This window comes from Gasterosteus aculeatus, chromosome 6 (assembly GCF_964276395.1).
Source record: "Gasterosteus aculeatus chromosome 6, fGasAcu3.hap1.1, whole genome shotgun sequence".
Lineage (NCBI taxonomy): Eukaryota > Metazoa > Chordata > Actinopteri > Perciformes > Gasterosteidae > Gasterosteus > Gasterosteus aculeatus.
The window spans coordinates 5419059-5441424 of record NC_135693.1 but is presented as its reverse complement, the minus strand read 5'-3'; the positions used below and the strand labels follow the sequence as shown (position 1 = coordinate 5441424).

Sequence of the window (22366 nt, the reverse complement as noted above, 5' to 3'; positions counted from 1 at the left end):
AGCAGCTGCCTGGATCTCTGCTTGCTGACTATGGAGATTTGACTGATTCAGCTGCAGGCGCAAGGCTACCTTCAATGTCCAAAGCCATTAGTGATTCCTGTACTACTAAAGCGCCGCTGCAGGCTACCCATTTCCTTGCATTAATGTCTGCCTTCCGCACAGCAAATCAAAGACTTATTCTAATGCCACTGCCTATCTTAGTATAGTCTCTAAATAACACAGGTAAAGGGCTCCGGGGCTTTTTATTTTCAGAATAAAACGGAGAGGCCACTTTTCTGGTACATTTGATAGCAGAACAATTTATTATCAAGAACAAGAATATCAAACAAGAGAGAGCGAGAAGGAAAAAAGTTCCATAAATGTGTTTTCACAGCAATTTTGATCACTTAAACGCTTCCAGCACAGACAGAATGACTTATTAAGCTTGGAGATTCTTTCGTTTAATCTTAGGCCTCTAGTTACAGTTTTTCATTCTTTTTTTTGTTTGCCTTATCGTGTCGATATACAACTGCTGTGCTGAAGCCACAGATCACAGCAGTGGTTATTAAGTGGCTATTCAATGGGCTTTTTGAGATGTCAGTTCTGTAAAGTGCTTCATGCCCCCTCTCGGTCTGCCCTCATCAAAGACAAGGACAGGGCTCCCTTGAGTCTGATCTGGGTGCCTCATTGCCAGTTGAAGGTGCGCTTCACCAGCCTGAAGAAGGTTCGGTTGTGTTCCTGTAGGAAGGAGCGGAGCTGCTGGAGGATGGTGCTGTTGACAGCCGGGTGCGGACGCCCCTTGGACTCGTGCAGACAGCGCTCTCGGCCATCGCTTCGGATGCAGTAAAACCCCTTGGTCTGGTTGAAGTAGAAGTTGGAGGATACTATCCTTGGGGGCAAGTCGAGGAAGCGCTCCACCTTCTGAAGCTCTGGCAAGGGGTCTCGAATCAGAGCGTCCCCATCTACGATGTGTACCTGTTCGAGGGGGAAGTGGCGCAGCCAGTTGCGCATGTGGACGTCGTACAGGCTCCTCTGAATGGCCTTGTACCGGATGTTCAAGGCCCCATTGCGCACCAGCAGGTTCTCGATGGCTTGCACCGGCTTGTGGTTCTCCAGCCGGTTGAAGTACACCTGGGTGTAGTCTGATATGACGCGCTCGGCCGGGTCTCGCAAGATCAGCAGCAGCTTTATGGACGAGTTCATGGCACAGATGCGTTCCGGCGCGAGGGGTGACGTGAAGTAGCCCGGAGTTTTCTCCACTGTGATCTGGTGCGGGTACGAGTACGGCATCAGTTCGCGGTACCACTCGAAGCCCTTGGCGTAGTTCTCATCCCAGTCGAAGAAGTGCACCTCGGTGGCAGCAGCGGCAACCTCCGGGTGAATGTCCAGCATCTCCAACAGCGCTCTCGTGCCGCCCTTACGCACCCCGATAATGATACTGTGTGGGGCTCTTTTACTCGTCCCTGGGGGCGGAGATGAGGGTCCATCTTCAGAGACGTTGAGTGCTAGTCCAGTGTCAAGATCCATGGGGTCCAGTGCCAGGCCAAATCCTGCCTGGACGAGCTCTGGTGGGGCAGCGTTTGTCTGGAGAACCAGGAGAATGGCGGATGCCAGGAAACAAGCCATGGTGATGGTAGGAGGGATGGACATAAGACAGAAGCACGTGTAGGAGACAATGGTTTAGCCGTGGACCTGATCCGTCTTCCTGAGCTCAATGGTAAGAAGAACGGCGAGAAGTGCAGTCTTTGTCTGCCATTGAATTTGAGCCGCGGGAGGAGGAGAAATCATCCGCAGTCCACAGCACATCTGTAGGGACGAACAAAGACAGAAGACAGAAGAAAAGGTTTTAAGATTCCAGGCTTATAAAGCAGATTGAATGTCTGTATTATACTGAAATGGCACTTTCCTCATTCCCAAGAAAAAGCAATCCAGCCATGAATACAATCCTTGTCTGTTATAAGTGTATCAATCTCAATTCATCTTTCTTTGAATATCTTTTCACCCCCCCCCCTCCTCTCCCCATCGGCTTTCTCCTCTAACTCTATAAAGTCACTTTCAATTGGAAGTATAATTTCTCCTGCTGAAAAACATTTAGCCAGGCAGCTCGTTAGAATATATGCGTGTGAGATATGCAAGCAGGGCTGCAGGCAAGGAGGCAAGGCCGGCGCTCCTTCTTCCCTTATTGGGTCAAAATCCCCACTCAAGTCGATACCAACCGGAGCATCGGAATCAAGGCATTTGGAGACTTATAAAGGCAAATTTATTGCAGGAAATCAGATGAGTTCTCACTGCCAGGTGACTTTGATTTTCTATACGTGTCAAGAAGGATCAATACGAGGGCCGGTGAAATACAGCAAATGCAGGGAGAAGGATTTGAAGCATTAAAGTAGATGTATAATGCTGATGATGAGCACTTCACGGCCATGGGAAGATTCTAATTAGCCATCTTGTCTTTTTGACCTATTTGTCCTTTTACCATAATGCCTGCTTTTTTTTTTTTATTCCTCCAATATGTTCTTGTGAAATGCTTTGCCTTCCTTTAAACCATGAAATGACAGATGTAAAAATCTTCCCGCGGCGTTTAGCAAGACGCCACAAGCTGAAACAGAGCTTTCTTTTAAATGTCACAGACTTAATTAAAACAACCAAAGTCTTCAGATAAGTCCGCGAGGATAACAAGCTGAGAGAGCTGTTGCTTTGCGTTATGCTAGTCAAAACAACGGGGCCGGGCTATGCAAACACCGAGCTTCCACAGCAAAGGCCACAGTAAGGTAATCTCAACAAACAGATATATTCTCTGCCTGGGAACAAACACCACCCACACAGACACACACAGGGACGAGTGCTCTTCTGGATACACACGGCAGCACGTATTACTTGTCACTTATATCGTCGGCTAAAAATGAGTTACGGATCATTTCAATAAATTTACTAAACGGGTCTTTAGGTCACTTTGACACACCGTGAGGGGATCACGGCCCTGCAGAGGGCAAATCCTCCCAACCAGTGAGATGCTCAATTCCTGCACTGCTTTCTGTTGGTTCGATTTTATGTAGGTACTTAAAACTAATGGGGTTGAAAACGGAAAAGGGTCAATTGACCAGGAAAAGTAGCATTTCATGGCTGTTATTGCAGCAGGGAAGCTTTTCTTCTTCTTCTCTTTGTTGCATTTTCCCTCCAGTTTAACTGATCAAAAATGTTCTGTGCTGTTTTGGAAAGATCATCCTCTGACATTTCATTCTTACTTAATCAGCAGTGAGTAAAGTAAAATATCATGTAACAGGATAAATTCCGAAATAATCTACAATTGTAAAAAGAAGAACAACAACAACTGCAATTCAAATATGAAGAGGACGCCAGGTGAATAACTTATTTATTATGTCTCTCCTTGCAAATACACATCACATAAATCTCTTTAATAAGCAAAGTTTAACACATTTCTACACCAGTGGCCTTTGTCTCACCTTTTTAAAGTCTCTCAACCATATAAAGCCTGTGACACACGCCCCCGCTGCACACCAGCGTCCCGTGGCGTGAGCGTGGCGCTGGGCGCGTGAGCACAGGAGCGCTGACCTGCCTCGCAGGGACCAGCGTTCTGCAGGGAGCCACTCATGCGCTTTGACAGGCGCGCCTGCCTGTCAGCGTTTCCCTGGCAGAGAGCTGCCAAGTCCAATGCTAACAGCCAGGCTGCCAGACGAGCTTTCCGTCTCATCCAACCCCCCCCCCGCCCCAGTCCCCCTCCACCAACTCCGCCCACAGCTAAACGCCACCTGGAGGGAGCCATTGTTTCACATTCCACTGGGCCTTATTGTGCCTCTTTCCAGATTTTCACTCAGGCACGTGGCAGCTTACTGCCTACGTAACGCCCAAGTTAACCAGGACTATTTCCTCTGAGCGCCGTGGGGTGGAAGGTTACACCCCAGCACCTACGGCCTCACTGGGACCTGGGAGGAGGATGTAGTGTGAGCACTGCTTACCTTTTGCATATGCTTCAATGCATTCCCTTCAGGGACTCTGGAGGTACACCACCTTAATCCTTAAGGTGTGAGCACAGAGGTGCAGCCAAATCCCTGTTGGCCAATGTGAAATTAAGCCTTGTTGAAATATAAGTAAAACTGGAAATGCCAGTTTGTGAGGGATGTGAGCAAGTTGATGAGCTTGACTCCATTTTATCAAATACTCTCTCTGTGTCATTATCTCACACTAGATATGTATCAGGGCCCGACACAAGGCTTAACGATCAGATATCAATGTTAATAGATTATTTTTTTTCATTCAATCAATCAACATCTGGTCTCAAGTAAGCCAAAATAAAAAATGACGTCATACCAACAATCGCAGCAGGTATTTTAAGGACAATAGTCGTATAACCTCATGCTTTTCATGATCAATTAATACAACCATCTCCCTCAGAACGGCTTTTTAGTTTAGTTTTAGTATTTTGCAGTTTAAATTGAATTTGTCTGGGAATGAAAGGGGATCAATTTGATAAAGATAGCAATGGGGTCTTGCCCTTTTTGTCAATTAAATCAATGGTTAGTGAATTTAATTTAGATTGTGCTTTGACTGAAAGAGTTTCCAGGCGTATTAGCTCCTTGTTATGCTCCAGATGTCTCCCCGCCTCGCAGGCCGGGATCTGCTGCTCGACGCACGATGAAGAGTAAGTGGATATGGAAATGGACCTCAGCACAGACAAAATCCCCATCGCTTAGAAAAAAGAAATCAAACCTGTACCACATTCCTGCTTGAACCCGTGACACAAAGCCTCCCCGAACACGAGAGCTCCACTCGCCCACCATTATTAACCACTTGTCCTTCAGCGGAGCAAAAAGTGCTGCCTGCTGTCTGAGTAGACGGCCGCTCAGCACTGTTCATCAAATAGGACGGGGGCCGACACGTTGGTTCGCAATCGTTACGACAGCAAGAAAGCTTGATTACAAAGGTTGGCGTTTTGTGCAGTCGGACGGGCACATTTTAACCTGCTATAGAATTGGGTGCAGAGACAAACCTCCTTTTCTCCTGTTTTTCCCTTTTCTGTACCTCGGCCTACCAAATCTTTGTTTCACAATATTGTTAGATGATCCCTTGTAAGATGCAGTGACCCTTCCCAAAAAACACTATCACTCGGGACACACGTGCGCACTCAGTATCTTTATTTTTTATGCACACTCCCCTTTGCGCCTTCTTCCTTTCCTCAGCCTTTCTCTCCAACAGGCCCTCAAAAAAACAAACACGTACAATGTATTACCCACCCACACACATCCAACTGTTACTCTGGAGCTGCACTCCCACATTCAGGACAGGTTTTAAATTATGGATACATTGTAGGAATCCTGGCTCAGTTTAATCATTTCTGCTACAGGAGCGAAAGACTTCAGCTACTTGGCCAAGATGGACTTTTCTTCCTCTCTTGACCTTTACGTAAGGTTCAACAATAAGTCTCATGCAAACTCTAATCACATGTCTAGTTCGTGGGCTGAGCGCCGCAATCGTACCGGTGCAATCCAGAACTCCCAACCATGTGTTAAGTATTCAAAACACCAAAGGAAATCAGCATGCAATGGGTTTTAAAAGGACACCTTGAGCAACGCTGAGCATTTCAATCGTCCCACCAAGCTCGCTTTATGTGAAGGAATACTGAGTGAGATGTCTCAATCTTTTACATTGCGGCTAAATAGGTAAGAGCGAGTTGCCACTTTCAATCACCAGGCCGGTCCGTGAGTAATGCTCAGTAGAAATCTTCAACAGATTGGCCCTCGGTTGCTTCTTTAACCCATTCGGTGATTGTGATAAAAGATGTGTCAGCTTCCTCTGGACCTAAAAAAGAGCAGAGAGATCTGTTGAAGCTGCAGGCGATTCCTACAGTTCCTGGCATTTTAGAGGACGAGGATATCACCACCAGTACATCATAGGAAATTGAGTTACCACTTTTCTAGAATAATTCCAACGTCACGGTTGTGTCCCGCAGCTGATATTCATGCCACAGCATATATCTGTCCAATCATCACATCATTGTTTTACCCCATTTATGGGAGATTATCATCAGGAATATATTCCTTCTTTACATTACAGACTGATATCAAACAACATTCATTGCAATATCTACACAAGAAGTATGCGCCGCAATTGATATCCACAAAGATATTTTGAACATTTGAAAGCTGTGGAGCTTGACGGGTCCAACAAAGCCAGTTCAGCCAGAAGACCACATTTTGTTTCCAAACTAAGTAAATGTTGAGGTTCCTTTCAGGCAACCTTCCTACTACACTACCAGCACATCTGTAGATTCATGAACCCAAATGACAATCTATTCCCAAACATAACAAAGTGGTTTTGTTGGCTTGACCCTCTCAGAGTTCCCCGTGTGGACGGAAAGCTATTCTGAAAAGGCTGTAAGCATGTAATAAGTAAAAGAGGACACCCATCTCGGGTTTTTTTGTGGTAGTTTTTGTGGTATATCATCCAAACCGTTGCATGCGCATATGTTGTGACCTTTGACATTTATATACTAATAGTTCGACCGAAGCGCAAGTGCACAATTGACTCAAGGCAATCCCGAGACATCACGACAATGGGACAGCTTGAGGTCACAGTGACCTTTGACCCCCCCCCCACGAACTAACCAATTCATCTTTGTGTTTATGTGGACAAAAGTCCCTCCTGGGGCTCCAGAGGTCTTGCGTTCGCGAGAATGCGATGGATGGACAAACCACCAAAGAAAATGATGCCTTTGGCCACAGCTTTCGTGGGAACAATATGACGTTCATGAAGGCTCATGAAGGGAGGCTGCATTGGATGGTGTATTAGGCTGCATTAACGGAGTGTAAATCAACGCCCTGGAACCCGTTGCCCAGCAGCACTCTCCTGTGGGGCCACCTGGTGGAGAAGTTTCTCACACTACTTTCCCAATATGGAGGCACTTCACAGCACCAATGTTATAGCATCATCATCTATTTCCAGTCAATGCATCTTCTCATCAAGATGTAAAAGCATTACAGGGCGCGTTTAAATAGTCAATGAGTGCGTTCAAAGTCAACATTCACACGTGGCAGAGGCTCCTCCACAGGATCAAAACTGCTCATTCACACTTCCAGACAGCAGTAAGTTCTTCTACATGACTTCCTCGTCTCTTGTTGTATTGCCCAGAAATATAGAAATTCATTTCAGCAAAATACTGAGTGAATTTGAGTTCCCCAAACAGTGCATGTCTTTATCTGTGCTTGACAAACTTTTTGGGGGAGACCCCAACAATTAAAGAAATGAGACACATTTTGTTTCCAGCTCAAACGACTCATTATTATTTGGACGAATAATGGGAGCCTGCAGTAGTCCTTTAACCTTGAGAAGTCCACGGTGCCATAATTAGGACAGGTGTAATCTAACATTGGAATAGACGGTTCCAAATGGGACCTCAGCAGCATTCCACACCAGGATGAAGAACCAACATTTCCTTTATTTGAGAGAGAAAAGGGAAAAACACTACAGCACAAAGGGTAAGCAATAGTTGCCTATTTTTGGAGCAAATGAGTAACACAACAGCCTAATCCACACCCACTTGTCAGCAGAAGCATTCATTACGGATTCTGTAATCTGTCATTTGCTAGTACACCCAGACGCTCGTAGCCATTGGCACTAATTACAGTGTTTTATCTGTGATCTTCTATACTTAGTTAAGGAGTTAAACTCTAACAGCATAGCGCTGTTTTCAACTGTCTTCTCCCCTGCAGCAGAGCGGTTCAGTGTCTCTATCAATCACCAACCCTTCTGCCCACCGCCATCTGTGCGGAAGTGGAAGTGGAACACGAGCCACCCAACCCAATATATGTTCATGCTCACAATGTCAAATCCCAAAACAGTGGATACATCGTGTGTCACTGACCCTGCAGCACGAACTGGACGTGGCTCCCTCCAGTCTAACTCGGAAACCTGTCCATGCCCTGAGATTTATTCCAAGCACCAGCTGATTTGGATTCCAGGGAGGCATCTACCACGGTCTGACTGGCCCGTCACCCTCGGATGAGCGTAGACATCCAATCCCAGGGCAGCGGACTCACTCGGGCAAGTGTTCGCCGTTTGGTCAGAAGCAACCACGATCTACGCGGAGGAATTCAATCGGAGCGCGGCCTGCGTGATTCCCATTCAGCCTGCCACTTCTGATAAGGCACCGGTGCTTTTCGCATCGCCGACATCTGCGACCTGCAGGGGCCTCCTCATCACCGCCGCCGAGATAAAGCTAATTTCTGCTCCACCAATTTAATGCTACTGTAATTCTCATCATGCCCGCCCCGTCGAGCCTCTCCCTTGTTCTCACGATGAGCCTGATCTTCTCCACGTAAAGTAATTACTTCGCGCCCCCCCTCCCGAAATGCTGACTTAATCAAAACAAGCGCGCCAACCTTAACCCCTCTTCTTGGGTGTAAGCCTTTGGAAAGCCGACGGCGCTCTCGAAGTCTCGCAGGCATCCTGCAAGAACTGCAATATGCACATGCATTATGGATGAATTACTTCATCAAATAAAAAGCAGGGCATCTTGTAAATGAACTGCGAGGACGCTCTTAATCTTTGATGAGGCCTATCTGATGAATAGTTGTGTGAGGGCCTGCTGACAAACACGTCACAGCCCCCGATGAGTAACGCAAAGAAAAACGCGTAGCGATTCGAGAATTTTACGATCTTGTAGTGTATAGTTTATTAAACCGCATTAATCTTGCAAAATAAACAGCCCTAAGTAATACTTTGAGTGTTATCCCACCTTAGCAGAGTATTGAATCCTCCACAGCGAAAAGTGTACTGCAAAGCATGCGATACAGATTCCTCTTGGTTATTTCCCCCAGGCTGCAGCTGGTGTGCGCAGCTTCACTCAACGTGGAGCGCAGCAGCTCGCCGTATTGGAAGGCGCTCGCCACATAGTTTTTTTTTTCCTGCCATCTCAAATATATGTTCAGCACGGCAGGACTTGAGCTCTGGTGTCTGGACCTTCTGTGATGTGCTGTTGGCTGCCAAGCGCTGAAGCGATTCAACATCGGCCCGCGGGCCCGCCAGCTGATAATAACGCATCCAACTTAAAGCCGTCTCCCACGGGGGAAAGAGTGCGTGTGCCCCGCGCGTGCACACAATGGGAGGTCGCAGCATTGTTCATCTGAGAAGCCCTGGTTGCTGCGTTGCCTGCCGCGGCACACACACACACACGGGGAAAACCCACAAGGGGGGTGGCGTGACCTGGACAGATAGCACAGGCTGTGATCTCCTCGGAGGAAGTCAGGGAGCAGAAATGGAAAGCCGGAGCGGCAGACACACTTGTCCGGAGGCTCACAGATGACCTTGACCTGGAACTTTCACAGTATCGAGCGAACCCATGTGCATGAGTAATTCAAGTTGTGGCCTCACGTGGCGGATCATCGATTGTTACCTGATCAGAGGCATCGGGCGGGGCAGGTGGAGGCAGCTTCAGTCATCTCTCAGCCCGTTTAATGAACTGTGTTGGATGCGTCTGTCTGTAAACAATCATTCCTTTTGTTCTTACCACGGTGAGCATTTCAGTGCAAAATGATGCAGCTATTATTCCACCGCAGCTCCAGAGGGAAACACAATGACATCGTGAGGACACAGTGAAGACTGTAAATGACACTGGACACTTGGAACCGGATCGGCACCAGACTGTGAACCTGCTGCGAGGCGTCAGGAGGCCGCAGGTACTGCTAGATGGATAGAATCCATTCCAGACATAATATATACAAAACCTGCGTTTTATATACGAATGTGCTCCTTGATTTCACAACGGTAACAGGAAACAATTGTTTTAGCCACTGTTGGCGAGCTAACGTTCCCTCGGATGTAGTGACACAAAAGAGGTTTATCCTATTTTAAAAAAACAGCAAAAGCTCAACAGCTTCTGGTGAGGTTGTTTTGTCCAACCGACCGCCCGGATCAAGTTGAGTGAATTATCATAAACAGCCCAAAGCAGCTTCAAATCCTTAACCGGTCGGTTATATTGTAATACCAATTGGTGATCTAATCAATGTGTTTCAGCTCTGCAAAAATATAACTGTGTATACACGTGTAACCAGCACCTGAAGCAAATACAAGTCCTCTGTCCCTACTTTGAGGGACCTTGTTATTTAGTGTTGCAGGGTAAACTAGATGGTGGGGGACGAGTTTATCTATAATAACAATCTCAGGCTCCATTTCTTGTTGGCGAGTCTCTGCCTCTCTGGCAGGGAGAGCCCCGTCCTGACATTGTTCACAGTGTTTGCCTTTGCGCAGCGCAGCACCGGGGAGCTATTCGGCGTTACCGCGGCGCAACATTTCAACTCTGCCCTCAGAGGAAATGCAAACCTTTGTGGCTGCTTGTCTACGCATCTGATTTGCGGATCTGAAGCCCAGTCTCCACCACCGGTGAGGTCGTGTTCACACTTTTTCAGGGAAGGCTAACCACAAGTATTGGCCCTGTCGGCTACTTTATACTTCCACTCTTGTTCCTTGTGGCAACCTAGCAGGGTAGGGTGAGGGCAGTCCTGCACTTCACTTCTTGTGTTTCCGCCTGTAAGGCAGAGGTAGGATTTAAATCACAGCAGCATGCTCAAACTGAAATGGGGTTAGAATACAAAACCAGAAACACTTGCATGCTTTGAATGTCCATTGAATTCTCCTGACTTTAACGGAACTGAATGAACAGGAAAAAAGAGAAACTGAGTTGTTAGGCAAGACGCATGCTGCGAATTCAGGCTCATTTAAATTATAGCGACTTATATCCTTGCACATGCAGTTCTGCAGGCGTGACAGAATCAGGTTAAAAAGGCAGAGGGAATAAAACATCATGTCACTTCAGCGGGGTGACTTTCATAGCAGAGCGGAGCTTCTTCTCTGCCGGTGTGAAGCCAAGAAGCTAATGATAGCTCTGGTGAGGCTAATGCAGCATCGTTTTATCCCCCGACCCCCCCCCCCAAAAAAAGAGAACAAGTACTGCTTTTAATCCTTAAAAAAAAAAAGCTGCGAATGAAGCCTGAAGTTAAATCAACTTCAAGCGCAGGACGAGTCTCATCAGTACCAAGCAACTTGTATTCTTAGGGCTTCTCACTGTCAATTTCATCTGTGTCCTCGTGTTGCGTCGTACTTCATGAATAAGTCATCAGTCCCCCCTTATTCCCCTTCGGCTTATTGCTCCTTCTGCTGCCTCCCCAGCCTTGTAAAAAAACAACCAAAGTGTTTATGGGAGATAAGAGGCAAAGGAGGTCTCAGGCCCAATAACTGCTTTCATCACCCCACGGTGTGCAGCGAGGGGCCAGTTTACGGCTGGATTTGCTAAAGACGAATTCTTAATTAGAGAAGTTTGTGGACCCGGTATCAGAGGCCTAATGGGGGAATAAAAATAGGCATCAAAAGGGCATCTGCTGGATCGCATCACTGTCCCGTCTTATAGTGACGACGTGACTAAACCGCTCTCGGTTTCTTCTTGCAGCAATGTCAGTGATAAAGAGCCTTTTACCAAATGGGCTCGCAAGGCTTGTTTGGTTAGGTGTGAATGTGTTTGTCTCAAAGAGGGAGTCTTTTGTAAAATGAGTTCAGGTTATTGATTGTCTCACGAGCTTATTAATGGAGTGCACCCTGCCAGAGGAATCACTGCCTCCGCCATTAAGGCGGGCAGATTGTAAATTCCTGCCCAGGCGATTTAGAGGCTTAGGATGATAAGAAATGCACTGTTTTGTTCTGAGATTATTTGAATGGTCAACAATAGTGTTCTTAGAATAATATTATATAATATAATAATACTTCTATAAGCAACAGAACCAATTTATTCTGGTGTCAGGAGAAATAGGAGCGAGGTGCGATGGACGTGAGCTCAAATGCTGTTTAATCAACCTGGCAACATGTTTCACCAGACCAGATGATAACAGGGCTACTGTGTCCCAAGCTGCATGTAATAATAAGATGTCAAAAATGTAAATTACTTACTGTAGTTTTCTGAAAAAGAGTTGTTTAATATGCAGGCGAGGAAGTATGATAGCAACGTTAGCGGCATTAGTTTCCCCCTTAAAGCAGAAGCAAGCTGGGACCGACTTTACCGGACAAACAATTTTGGTTAGAAATGTAGCAAGCGGTTACCGTTTCTGATGTCAACCAAAAAGATTCGACAACTAAATCCAGAACAACAGAGCGTTAATCAACAAGTGTGATGCCCCCCTCCCCATCCCCCCGAATCAACCCTGCTGTAAAGCCTAGATTAACCATCTCTCACTTCATTTAGATGGAGGATTGTTTTGGGGTTTGCCTGATTATGTCTGTCTGAAGCACACGCTATTGGCATTTAACGAAGATTAGATTTAAATTGACGATTAACCTTTGTAATCCTGGGTGCATATTGAAAATGGCTTACTTGTCTTTACCACAGCCACAAAAAAAAGGGGAGCCGCATTATCGTCGAGGGAAAATTGAGGCTCGCAAAGCAAACTAGGCGACGTTTTCCATCTCGGTGCTCGGCCAAATAACGCGGATGATTCTTCAGACTTGAGAACCATCTCACAATGAATACGAGCAGATTAATTTTTTCGTGCATCTTGTAATAAAACTTTGCGTGACCCTGACAAGCAAGTGCCTTATCTCGCAAGAAGGGAGTGTAAACTTGTGGGAACAAGTGGTTGCCATTCTTTGGGGAGCTAGCACACAAGAAATGAGTAATTTCTCTGTATTTAAGTACGACTGGGGAGGGACGGCTTTAATTTGCTGGGCAATGAGCTTTCCCATGTGGGGTGCTCCCTGCATTCAATCACAAGCCAATGCACCTGTATCGGCTTCTCTATGAAATCAAGGCATAGATATACGGCCCCCCAAACTGAACAAACACAAGCAGGATTCGTTTCAATGGGCTCTCTGGAAACTACCACCACTACGAACTACTGTACATCTTATTATTTAGGTGATATGATTACTATTTACATAATATTGAATCTGTTAACTGTGAGAATATAGTGAAAAATGCCCGTCAAAACGGCTTCAGCTGAAGAATATTACATGTATTACCATCAAAGGTCAAATCTACTAAACATGGTGAAGCACATTTACTTGCATGCTTCATACATATGGAACCAACTGCAGGTTGGCAGCAACTCTGACTTCCTTTTAATCAAAGCTGAAGACTTTTTTGGAATCGTGTCTTACACTGTAGCTGTTATTCTTCTATTCGGTTCCCTATTTTCCTCAAGCTTTGTTGGTTTTTTTTTCTATTTTCTTGGATTTGTCATGGCTGTATTGACATTTAAATAAATGTATTTAAATGTCCCTTCATGCCTCGGTTTTTTGATGTTTTATGGAAAGTGCTTTGAATTTCCTTGTTGCTGGAATGTGCTTTACAAATAGATTTGCCATGGAAGCGCAGAAAATCTTTTTTGTCATTTATGATTGAAAACAACAACTCACAGTCTGATGCTACTTTGAGACTCATAGACTGCAGTCAAAATGTTTACTGAATGTTCTTTATGCATTTCAACTAATCAGTTAATCAACTAATTGTTTCAGCACTAAATGTCTTACAGGAATATGAGCTTTTGTTTATTACATTTTACTCTTAACTTTCCAAGAAAGTTTTGATCCAGGGTATCTGAACTCACCTGCTGAATTTTTACATATACTGGTGAAATGAGGATGGTGTATTATTCTTTATTCTTTAAAGCTAGGAAGCTACCATAAAATGCCATACAGCCTAATCCCACCATGCTCCATACCTCTGGAGCGCCTTCCAGCCCACAGCTTGTAATCCTGCTGCAGTTTATTAAAGGGATGTGATGCAACGTGTGTGTGATGAAAAATCATTCTGAAGGTGAGTGAGTTTTATTGGACCGAGTCATCCTCTTAACTGGGACAGTTTTTGTTAATCACACAATCACTTTAAAAACCGACAAAAAAATGGTATCAAATATACGGATAGGATCTAAAAAGCACCCCCCCCCCCCCCCCGCTCTCCAACCAGGTACACTCGGCCAAGCGTACCTGCAAAGACCACGGCAGCAATGTGGGATCGAAGCGCTGCAGCCCGTCCAGACTGCAATCACGAGTGTTTTTAGGGTGCAAGCGGTTAATCTCCCACGGTGACTCCAGCCGAGAAGCAGTGGACAGACACAAAGACACACAAATGTGTTTTATTTACAGTATCAACACCGGAGCAGAGGTTAACAAAACACTAACGACTTAAAAAAAAAACATTTAAGCTTTTTGAATAAAAATCATTTCTAAACAGTTTGAAGCTGGATATTATTTACTGCCAGTCCCAATTGAAAGAATCCCAATTAGGAGAAAACAATGCTGTTTTATAGAAAGTAATAGTCAAAGTGAAAAAAACGAACGCTAAAGGCCAACAGGAAAATAGTCTTCTTTATCCTTTTACACCCAAGTTATTAGTTATCAACTGGCAAAAACTCAATGTTGAAGGTGCTGAACATCTGCTACACTCATATTGTAGATTTGTGGAAACAACATAATTATCTACGTAATTACGAGTAAAGAGTGAGCAAACAAATATGCTGCAATAAACTGAAAAAAAAAACATGCAGGAATCAAAATTGGAAACCAATCTGTACCGATGTCCCCGATATGTGAGAGCAATTTAAATTATGGTTTCATTAACAAGATCGAGCTGATTGTCAGATAACAATACTACACACTGTGACAAACAGTTCAGTTACAGACAATCATGTTCCCCCATTAAGATCAACTCTCTGTTTAGATGGGCCATTTTGGAGCTGCAGCTAACAATAATCTTTATTTCATCTTCAGACTTTTTAGATAGCCATGTCATTGTTTAGGCTAAGTGTTGCCGAATGATAGCACATAAAGGAATTTCTCATCATAGTGCTTGATTTTGTTTCCTACAATCAGGACGACGAAAAAGCTCCACTCGTCACACACAGCTGGAAACAGAAGATGTTTGCTTGTAATAATTCATGAAAATTTATTTGTATTCTTGTTAGCCAAGATGAGTTCCTTTTTTTGCTCATCTAATAGTTTAAAATACACAAATATTCAATGTACAATCATATACCTTTGGTGGTGTTTGTAGAGTTTTAGTTCTGTATTACGCTGTATTATTTCTGTCGACTTTGTGTAACTATGGATGTCTGCTGAATGACTATTAAAGAGGAAAAGGGTCATTGAGCTTGTGGAAATGGGTGAATCTAACAGCGATTCATCACATTTTATTCTCTCTTTAGTGCAACACCTATGAGAGATACAGTACCATGTATACTCTTTTTAAAGGGGATACAGTGTGAAATGGGGTCCCTAACAAGGTTGTCGAGCTTAAGCATTAAATGAGTAATGCACTTGATAGAAAGTGGAAAAGGGGCCATTGGCCCCCAAGCTTCATGCCCCTGATTTGGCAACGCAGCTGGTGTGATCGTTTCCTAAGAAAGTTGTAGTTTTATTTCAACACAATCCTTGTATAAAATAAATTAAGTTAATGTTATCTATTACAAATTTGAACGTAGATATAGTTTAGTAAATCGCAAATCGGCAGCACCCTCCCACCCACAAAATGAATAGGAAGAAAGCCAGACAGCATATTTCAGAGATCAATTCTAGTCCCAGATAAGTTGCATTCCCCTGAGATGGGAAACGGGAGAGAGAGCGTCTCTCGTCGGGGCGATCTCCCTCCCAGAAACCAAGATGAACAGTCTCATTCAGCACCGTGGACAGCTCCCTGCACAGCCCAGAGAGATGGCCGCTAAACCCTCCTGCAGCCAGCACGACATCCTTAACGCTGGTCAGATCTCCGGGGGCCACTTACCCGCGTGAGAGCGAGAGTGTGAAATGCTTGCTTGCTGTTAACATCTATTTGTGAAAGACCGCTTGGAACTTTTACTAATCAGATTTCCACGTGAACAAAAGCTTATTTGTGTTGAACGGTTGTGATCTGAAGGGCACTGAGGTCATCAATTGTAAAGCAGATTCTCTGCGCTGCTTTTGTTGGGTACATGACCTTCCCACAATAAACCCAAATAAATGTCTTAAAAGATCCACTTTCATATTTAGACAAATCCAGATCTTCGCCTTTAGAAGAAATGTCAAACGTTGCTTCTGGTGGACGACCGCCCAATGCTTGACATTTTGTTCACGTGAGTATTCATCTGCTCATTTAAAATTACCAGCAGTAATGTGCAAAGAGAAAAGAGAGCAGACAAAGCAGAGATGGCTCCTCGGAGTAAACCTGAATTAATGCTACTCTACCTGTGGTTCTTTCCTAAAGACTGACAAACACTTGATCTTCTTTTAATGAAGATCCTGCAGTTGATCTGAGGTCTTTCAATATGCAGAACATTCATAAAGTGGCCCTTTATTATCCCTGATTATCTTACAGCCTCCACGCAAATTAGAAAAGGTCTTGTTCCAGTGAACTCGATTCATTAAAATGTCACTTAAATATTCTGCTCTCGGGCCATCACAAATGAGGAATACATTTAAATATTTCACAAACAGAAACCAGCTGAAATCTGTTAGTCACAAAAATTAAAAAAACATAAACTCACGCAAAATAAATTGGTACATATGGCGGCGCAGAGACACCAGAATCAAAACAAATCTCACACCACATGACGGGGGTCACGATTCCTCCGAGCGAGAGACACCGTTAAGCTCACAAATATCACAAGACGTGGGCGCGATCTAAAAAACATATGGATGCGCGACGCGCGGTAATGAGGGACGTGGCTGACTTGCCGCCTGCTCGTGTGAGGTAGGAGGAAAACAAAGGTAATGAATAAATAACTTGGCCCCTTGTCAAGCTGGAATGATGAATCTACTTCCTCGCGCCCGACGCTGACGGCTGCGTCAGGCTTTCTTGAACCTCTTGATGAAAAAAGGGCCCGTGAAATGTTTTCACTGGAAGGTGTCGCTCCTTTTGCACCCGCTCCTCCCACCCCGTCCCTATTATTTCGAACGGCGGTAAATTAAGCAGAGGAGAGCCTGTTGTGGGATTCTGCCATCTGATTCTGCCTTCCTCTAATAAGGCTTTTCCCCAAAGGATGACTTCAGACTCTTTTGATGATGAAGACGCAGCTCCCCAGTGGCCGGCCTTGACTGTTCCAACGCTGCTTTTTAGTACGGCGTCGTTGGTGCGCATGGTGGGTATCGGCTCCCGGAAACGTGGCACGCGGCATATGGACCGAGGGGCGGCTCGTTGCACCGCCGAGCGCTGCCTGCCGCACACTCATGAATTATGGAATTCGGCACAAATATGCAAATGTGGGCATTAGCCTAGTTATTCCCCTGTACTGTAAGTTACAGTGACTTATCTATTATGTATGAACCAAGGACGGGAGTGAAGAGGTCCTGGCGGCCGGCAGTTTCGTGGCCCCTCTCTAAGGTCCTTTTTTCACAATCTGAAAAAAGCATGAATCGCAGGAGGGAGGAGGGGCGGGATTCCGAAATGCCTGCAACATCTCCAAAGACATGGGAGAATTAGGGCTTGCTCCCATGCTCGATTGCCAAGCTACTTAAAACAACAATGGCTTCAACAGGATTTTGAGGCCCGGGAGATACGTCGGGGAATGAGCATGAGGTTGTCGCTAATCCTCCAATTTCCCCCCACAAGGCAGATAGAGCCAGTCGGTTCAGAGAGCCGTCCGCAGGGAAGGATGACAGGAGATCCAGTCAGCTACACAGCCTGAGTATGGCATTACCATCATAATGCAGGATGAGTGATTGTACCCGGGGTGACCTAATCACAGCAGCGTAAATATCCACAATCAAAAAGCCTGCAGAGGTGAGAGGTGGTCGAACGGCTCGGCTTGGAACTCGCACGCTCATTCCGCTCAGGCCGAGGAATCCCTGCTGCCGCTCGGAGACCGGCGGAGCGACCGTCAGCTCAGATCAGAGTCCGTCATCGCGCACATGACAGCTGACAGCTTCTATTTAACAAGGTTCCCCCGGAAATGATGATACCTTGTTCTGGTACGCGCAGTCACTATGGTAACGGGAGCAAACCAGTTTTTCAAACTGTGCCTCAATCAGCAGCCCTGCTCGGTTGAAACAGGAGAACATTTGCTGAAGTTGAACTGGAGAAAATTGTATTGTGGTTGTATGTATATTGTGTAATGGTAATCTATCAGTTTTCGAAACAAATATCTGGACATTGTATTAGAGTGGTCCAAACTTCAGAGCTCTGAGCGGTCTGGCATTTGAGAAGCAGCGTTATTGTGAGACAGTGTTGATTTTCTAAAGGCGCTAAAAACTAGCTAAACTATTCTGTTTTTCTTCTTGTACACACATAGTTAGGGTTGCAAAATGCCCAGAATATTTATATAAGTAAAATTATAAAAGTAATAATATATATAAGTAGGAAACTTTCCATGGGAATTAATGGGAATATACAGAAATTAATTGGAATTAACAGAAATAAATTGAAAATTTGGTGTTAGATTAACTGTATTTACCATATAGGACGAAAGAAAATGTTGTCATAAGCAGACACTCTTGCAAATATTTGCATATTTCTCCGCTAATTTCTGAAACTCCGATGGAAAGTTTCCGTAAATTACCAGAAATTTTTTGCCCCTCGGCAACCCGACATACCGTACTAGTGAAGTTAAGATACAACTTTGTTCAGCTATTACAACACAAAGCGAGAAGCAGGATTTGGCGAATGGATGAATATTTGTTGGCTTTTGGCAAATGTCTCCTCACAAAATGCTCGGCGGGCCAGTAGCGGCGGAAAGACGCGTTTGGAGCCAGCACATTCTCACATCTACATTTTTAGATTAAAAGGTTTCTTTTTCATTAAACTGAATTTGATATATTGGTAAATGACTGTTGTTGGGTGGCAAGTTGGAAATTTCTACATATCGGCCAACACCAGTTGGAAGAGTGCGTTCGTCCTTTTACAAGATTCAACATTTGGGAAGACTAATCGAGCTGTTGAGTTTGTATCTCACTCCCAAAGTGTAAACTGGCAACAAACTATTTCATACAATTTTGACACCTGCGGAGTCGTTGGCAGCTCCACAAACACTCAATCACACATTAATCAAAGCAACATCGCTAGCTAGCATTTTCTGTAAGTTATGAAATGCCGAACATGATAAACAACCAGACTTTCAAAACTCCAGATATCTGTAGTTGGTTAACTGCCAGTGTGTTATTAGATATTACAAACTAAAGGTAAGGCCCACTCACACAGATATGGCATCAATCAAATTACAGCACCAACCAAAAACCAGCAACCTCTGGATACATAACTATAGTGGAGGCTATCGCTGTACGACACAAATTTCCACTTTTTCTTTTCAGGGATTGTAATTTGGACCAAATGAGCATTTTAGTCAAAACAAACAAAGATATTTACTCTTGGAAAAACTCAATTTTAATTTCAGTCGGAATTTACTGGAGAAATGAAGGCGTTGAGATAGCAATGATCACTTTTTACAGCAGAAAACCGCAGTTGTTTTTATCTCTAAAGGGACAATAAACCACAACCACAAGGAAAAGTACATTTGTTGTACATTCATTTGCATTTTGATAAATAATCCTGCATGCTTGAGCTAATAGTTGGTATTCTGTAATTCAAAAACGTAACCTCACCAAACATAAACTCCATTCCTTATGTGCTTCCTCTTGCTCATCATCGGTAAAGCTTACGGACAAAGAAAACACATTTTTATTTTGTTGCTCTTCTCCTCCAACCCCCTCCAACAAAACATATTAACAGGAAATTTTACCCCCCCACCCCTCTCCACCTCTTCTGCCTCCTTCCTTCCCTCCCTCATGAAACCCTCCTGACATCGGGCTGTAACGTCCACTGCTCGGGTTCATTTGTCCGCTCATAAATCACTGACACACCTCGGCCTCTCCTTGTGTATTTAGTAATGGCAACACCTCCCTGGATCACCATTGTCTTTACAAGCGGACTCACAAACACTTTCAGGAAGTCTCCCGTCCAGCCGCCTGCCTCCTGTGCAGCTTCGCTGTCGCTCACACATTTGTTTTCCGGGACAGGGGACAATAAACCAAACATCCGTCCCGGTTCAGCTCCCCACAAACAGCGGACCGATTCATGGTGACTAGTCGGGGATGAAAATAACGAGACCATCTTTCCTGTTGACCCTTCGCCATCTTTCTTTCTGTCCGAGCAATTTCATTTTCAGTTGCCTTTCAGTTACGATTATGTTTGCATCCATTGTGTTACATGTATTAGTTTTTGCCACACAAGACACACTGTTAATTTGACTAATGATCAGTTGTTAATAATTAGTTTCGCACAGATCTTTTATTTTCAAGACATTTGATATCTTGTAAATTCTGACTTTTCTTTTTCAGTGATTGATTGATTAAAGTGGCCTGATGAAAAAAGCCAGTACGGTTCCACGTACCCATAATGTACATCACCGCCCTTATGACTAAAGACTGCAAAAAGATGGATCCTTTTTCTAAAGGCTAATTAAAGCCCACTTTGAAAGACGGGACGAGGCTGATGCTGAGAAACGGCGCGTTTCATTTGAATTTCATCAGAGAACTTCAACACCCAAGGGCGAAAAATCTTCAGTCAGACGTGGGTGGAGGGTTTGGGCAACTGCATTTAGGTTGATCCCTGAAGCCCCTCATCAAAATCCACTATGTTGGTATCTTCATGCACACACATCCGACACACGGCCGAGCAGGTTTTGTAAAAACACTTTCTGTACATTAGCTCTTTACCCAGCTTGCTTTTTGACGCTTCACCGATCGAAGGGACCATCCGGCATCAGCTCTCTACCTGCTTTTGGTAACGTTTGGTGACTGGTGATTACAAGGATCCACCGGGGACACATTTCTCAAATGTATTTGTTCGGTGCTTTGTGGAAACGCTGCAGCTAGAGGCAGCAGCTCACACAAGCCAACACCCACCTGCTCGTAATTAAAGGTGAATTGCATAGCCGGTGGTCATTTGCATGCTGTGACGTTGGTGCACGGCTGCTAGAATTTCACCAGACAGGTCTGACAGCAGATGTAGGCGGTGTGATGCTCAGGGGGGGGGGGGCATCACACCGCCAAGGCCATACATTTGCCCAACGGCGGGGATGTGGCAATTACCATTCGCTGTATTTGTCAGCTCTCTGACTTATTTATCAAGAAACAGGGTGGCACCTTCCTCCAGCACGAGAGGTAGAACTTATGTCTGCTGGCGCTGGGATGTTATTTGAATCGAATTTAAACGCACTCAACTTATTCGATTCCAGCCCGAACTTTTAATGCATGTGAAGTTGATTTTGCGTGGCAAAGGATCTATTAAAGATGACTCTTAGGAGCTTATAAAGCTTTAATTTCAATTCAATTCATCGGATGTAGCATTAATTTGTTTTCCTTCTACCTCACATTAATTAGCTGAATCAATGATCTATTCCTGAGGATTTAAATGTGATCTGCAGGGGAAAAGACGAGGCAAGCACGTTGTGAAATGCCAGAGATTCCGCTCGCTGCGAGGCGACACTGGCTTTATCCTGTGTGCAATTCAATTCAAAAGCATAAAACACCCTTTTGTCAAGACGCACGGGGAATCAAGTGTTGCGCGGAAGCGCGCGCGCGCGCGTGTTTCTACGTCGGAGCCGCTGTGTGTTTCACACAAAGTAGAAGAAAGAAAATGTGGTTACCTCGCACGGGGGTTTCGGTGAGGGTCTCGTTGCGCCTCTCGGGGTTCGGGTTGATCTCAGGAGCAGCGCAGGAGGGAGAGGAGGCGGATGAGGATGGTGCCGATGATGCCGGACCACGGAGCGCACATTTGCGCACTGCCGGTCCAAATAGAGGAAAAGCGTCCTTCTCTCCTCTCGGCCACTCTCATAACTGAGTCATTTGAGAGCAGACACAACGAGGGGCGGGTAGAAGGAGAGAGGGGAGGGGATGGAGGGGGGGCGGCGTGAGTCGTTTCCTCGTTTATTCAAAGCGTGCAGCTCGACTCCCGTGCCCGTGCGGTGCGTAGAGAGGCGCGGGGAGAGTTGTGCCCGAGCCGCCGCTTTGCGTAGCAGACAGGAGGCAGCGGGGAGGAGCCGCCACCGGACCGGGGCAAGGTGCGCCTCCCGAGCCGGACTTTGACACAGTAAAATCCTCCACTTCCTGTTTGTGTTCGAACTGCAGATATGTGGCCAGGTGACACATCGCATGTATCATACTGAAATTGAAACGTGCATAAGGGACACTGAAGAGTCATGAAAGCGTAAAGCGTCATAGTGTCAAGCTTGGGACGCGCTGACCAAGCAGGCGACTGGGATTGAGAGTTTTTGCAAATATTTGCTGTTGACTTGGCCTCGAGGCTGCATTACAATGTTTTATTAAAAAGATGCAATTCAGTTGATGATGATCAATGATTTGGGGCCTTGAAAGTCCTTCACAGATCCATCACCTTTCCAAGTGGCAAAGTAAGCACGCTTTTCAT

General features: G+C 45.1%; 1 protein-coding gene across 3 annotated transcripts; it reads right to left on the bottom strand.

Moving 5' to 3' along the window:
• Nucleotides 1-271: 271 nt before the first annotated feature.
• hs3st1l1 (heparan sulfate (glucosamine) 3-O-sulfotransferase 1-like1) lies at nucleotides 272-22044 on the bottom strand. Of its 3 annotated transcripts, none has more exons than XM_040178100.2 (2): nucleotides 21588-22044; nucleotides 272-1785 (listed from the first exon to the last, which is right to left on the bottom strand). In XM_040178100.2, the coding sequence occupies exon 2, from the start codon at nucleotides 1627-1629 to the stop codon at nucleotides 664-666; it is 966 nt and encodes a 321-aa protein (XP_040034034.2). In that variant the 5' UTR covers nucleotides 1630-1785; nucleotides 21588-22044; the 3' UTR covers nucleotides 272-663. The 3 variants fall into 3 exon arrangements, with proteins under 3 accessions (XP_040034034.2, XP_077961002.1, XP_077961003.1); XM_078104876.1 differs by lacking the exon at nucleotides 21588-22044 and adding an exon at nucleotides 13963-19642; XM_078104877.1 differs by lacking the exon at nucleotides 21588-22044 and adding an exon at nucleotides 3444-3684.
• Between the last annotated feature and the right edge of the window lie 322 nt (nucleotides 22045-22366).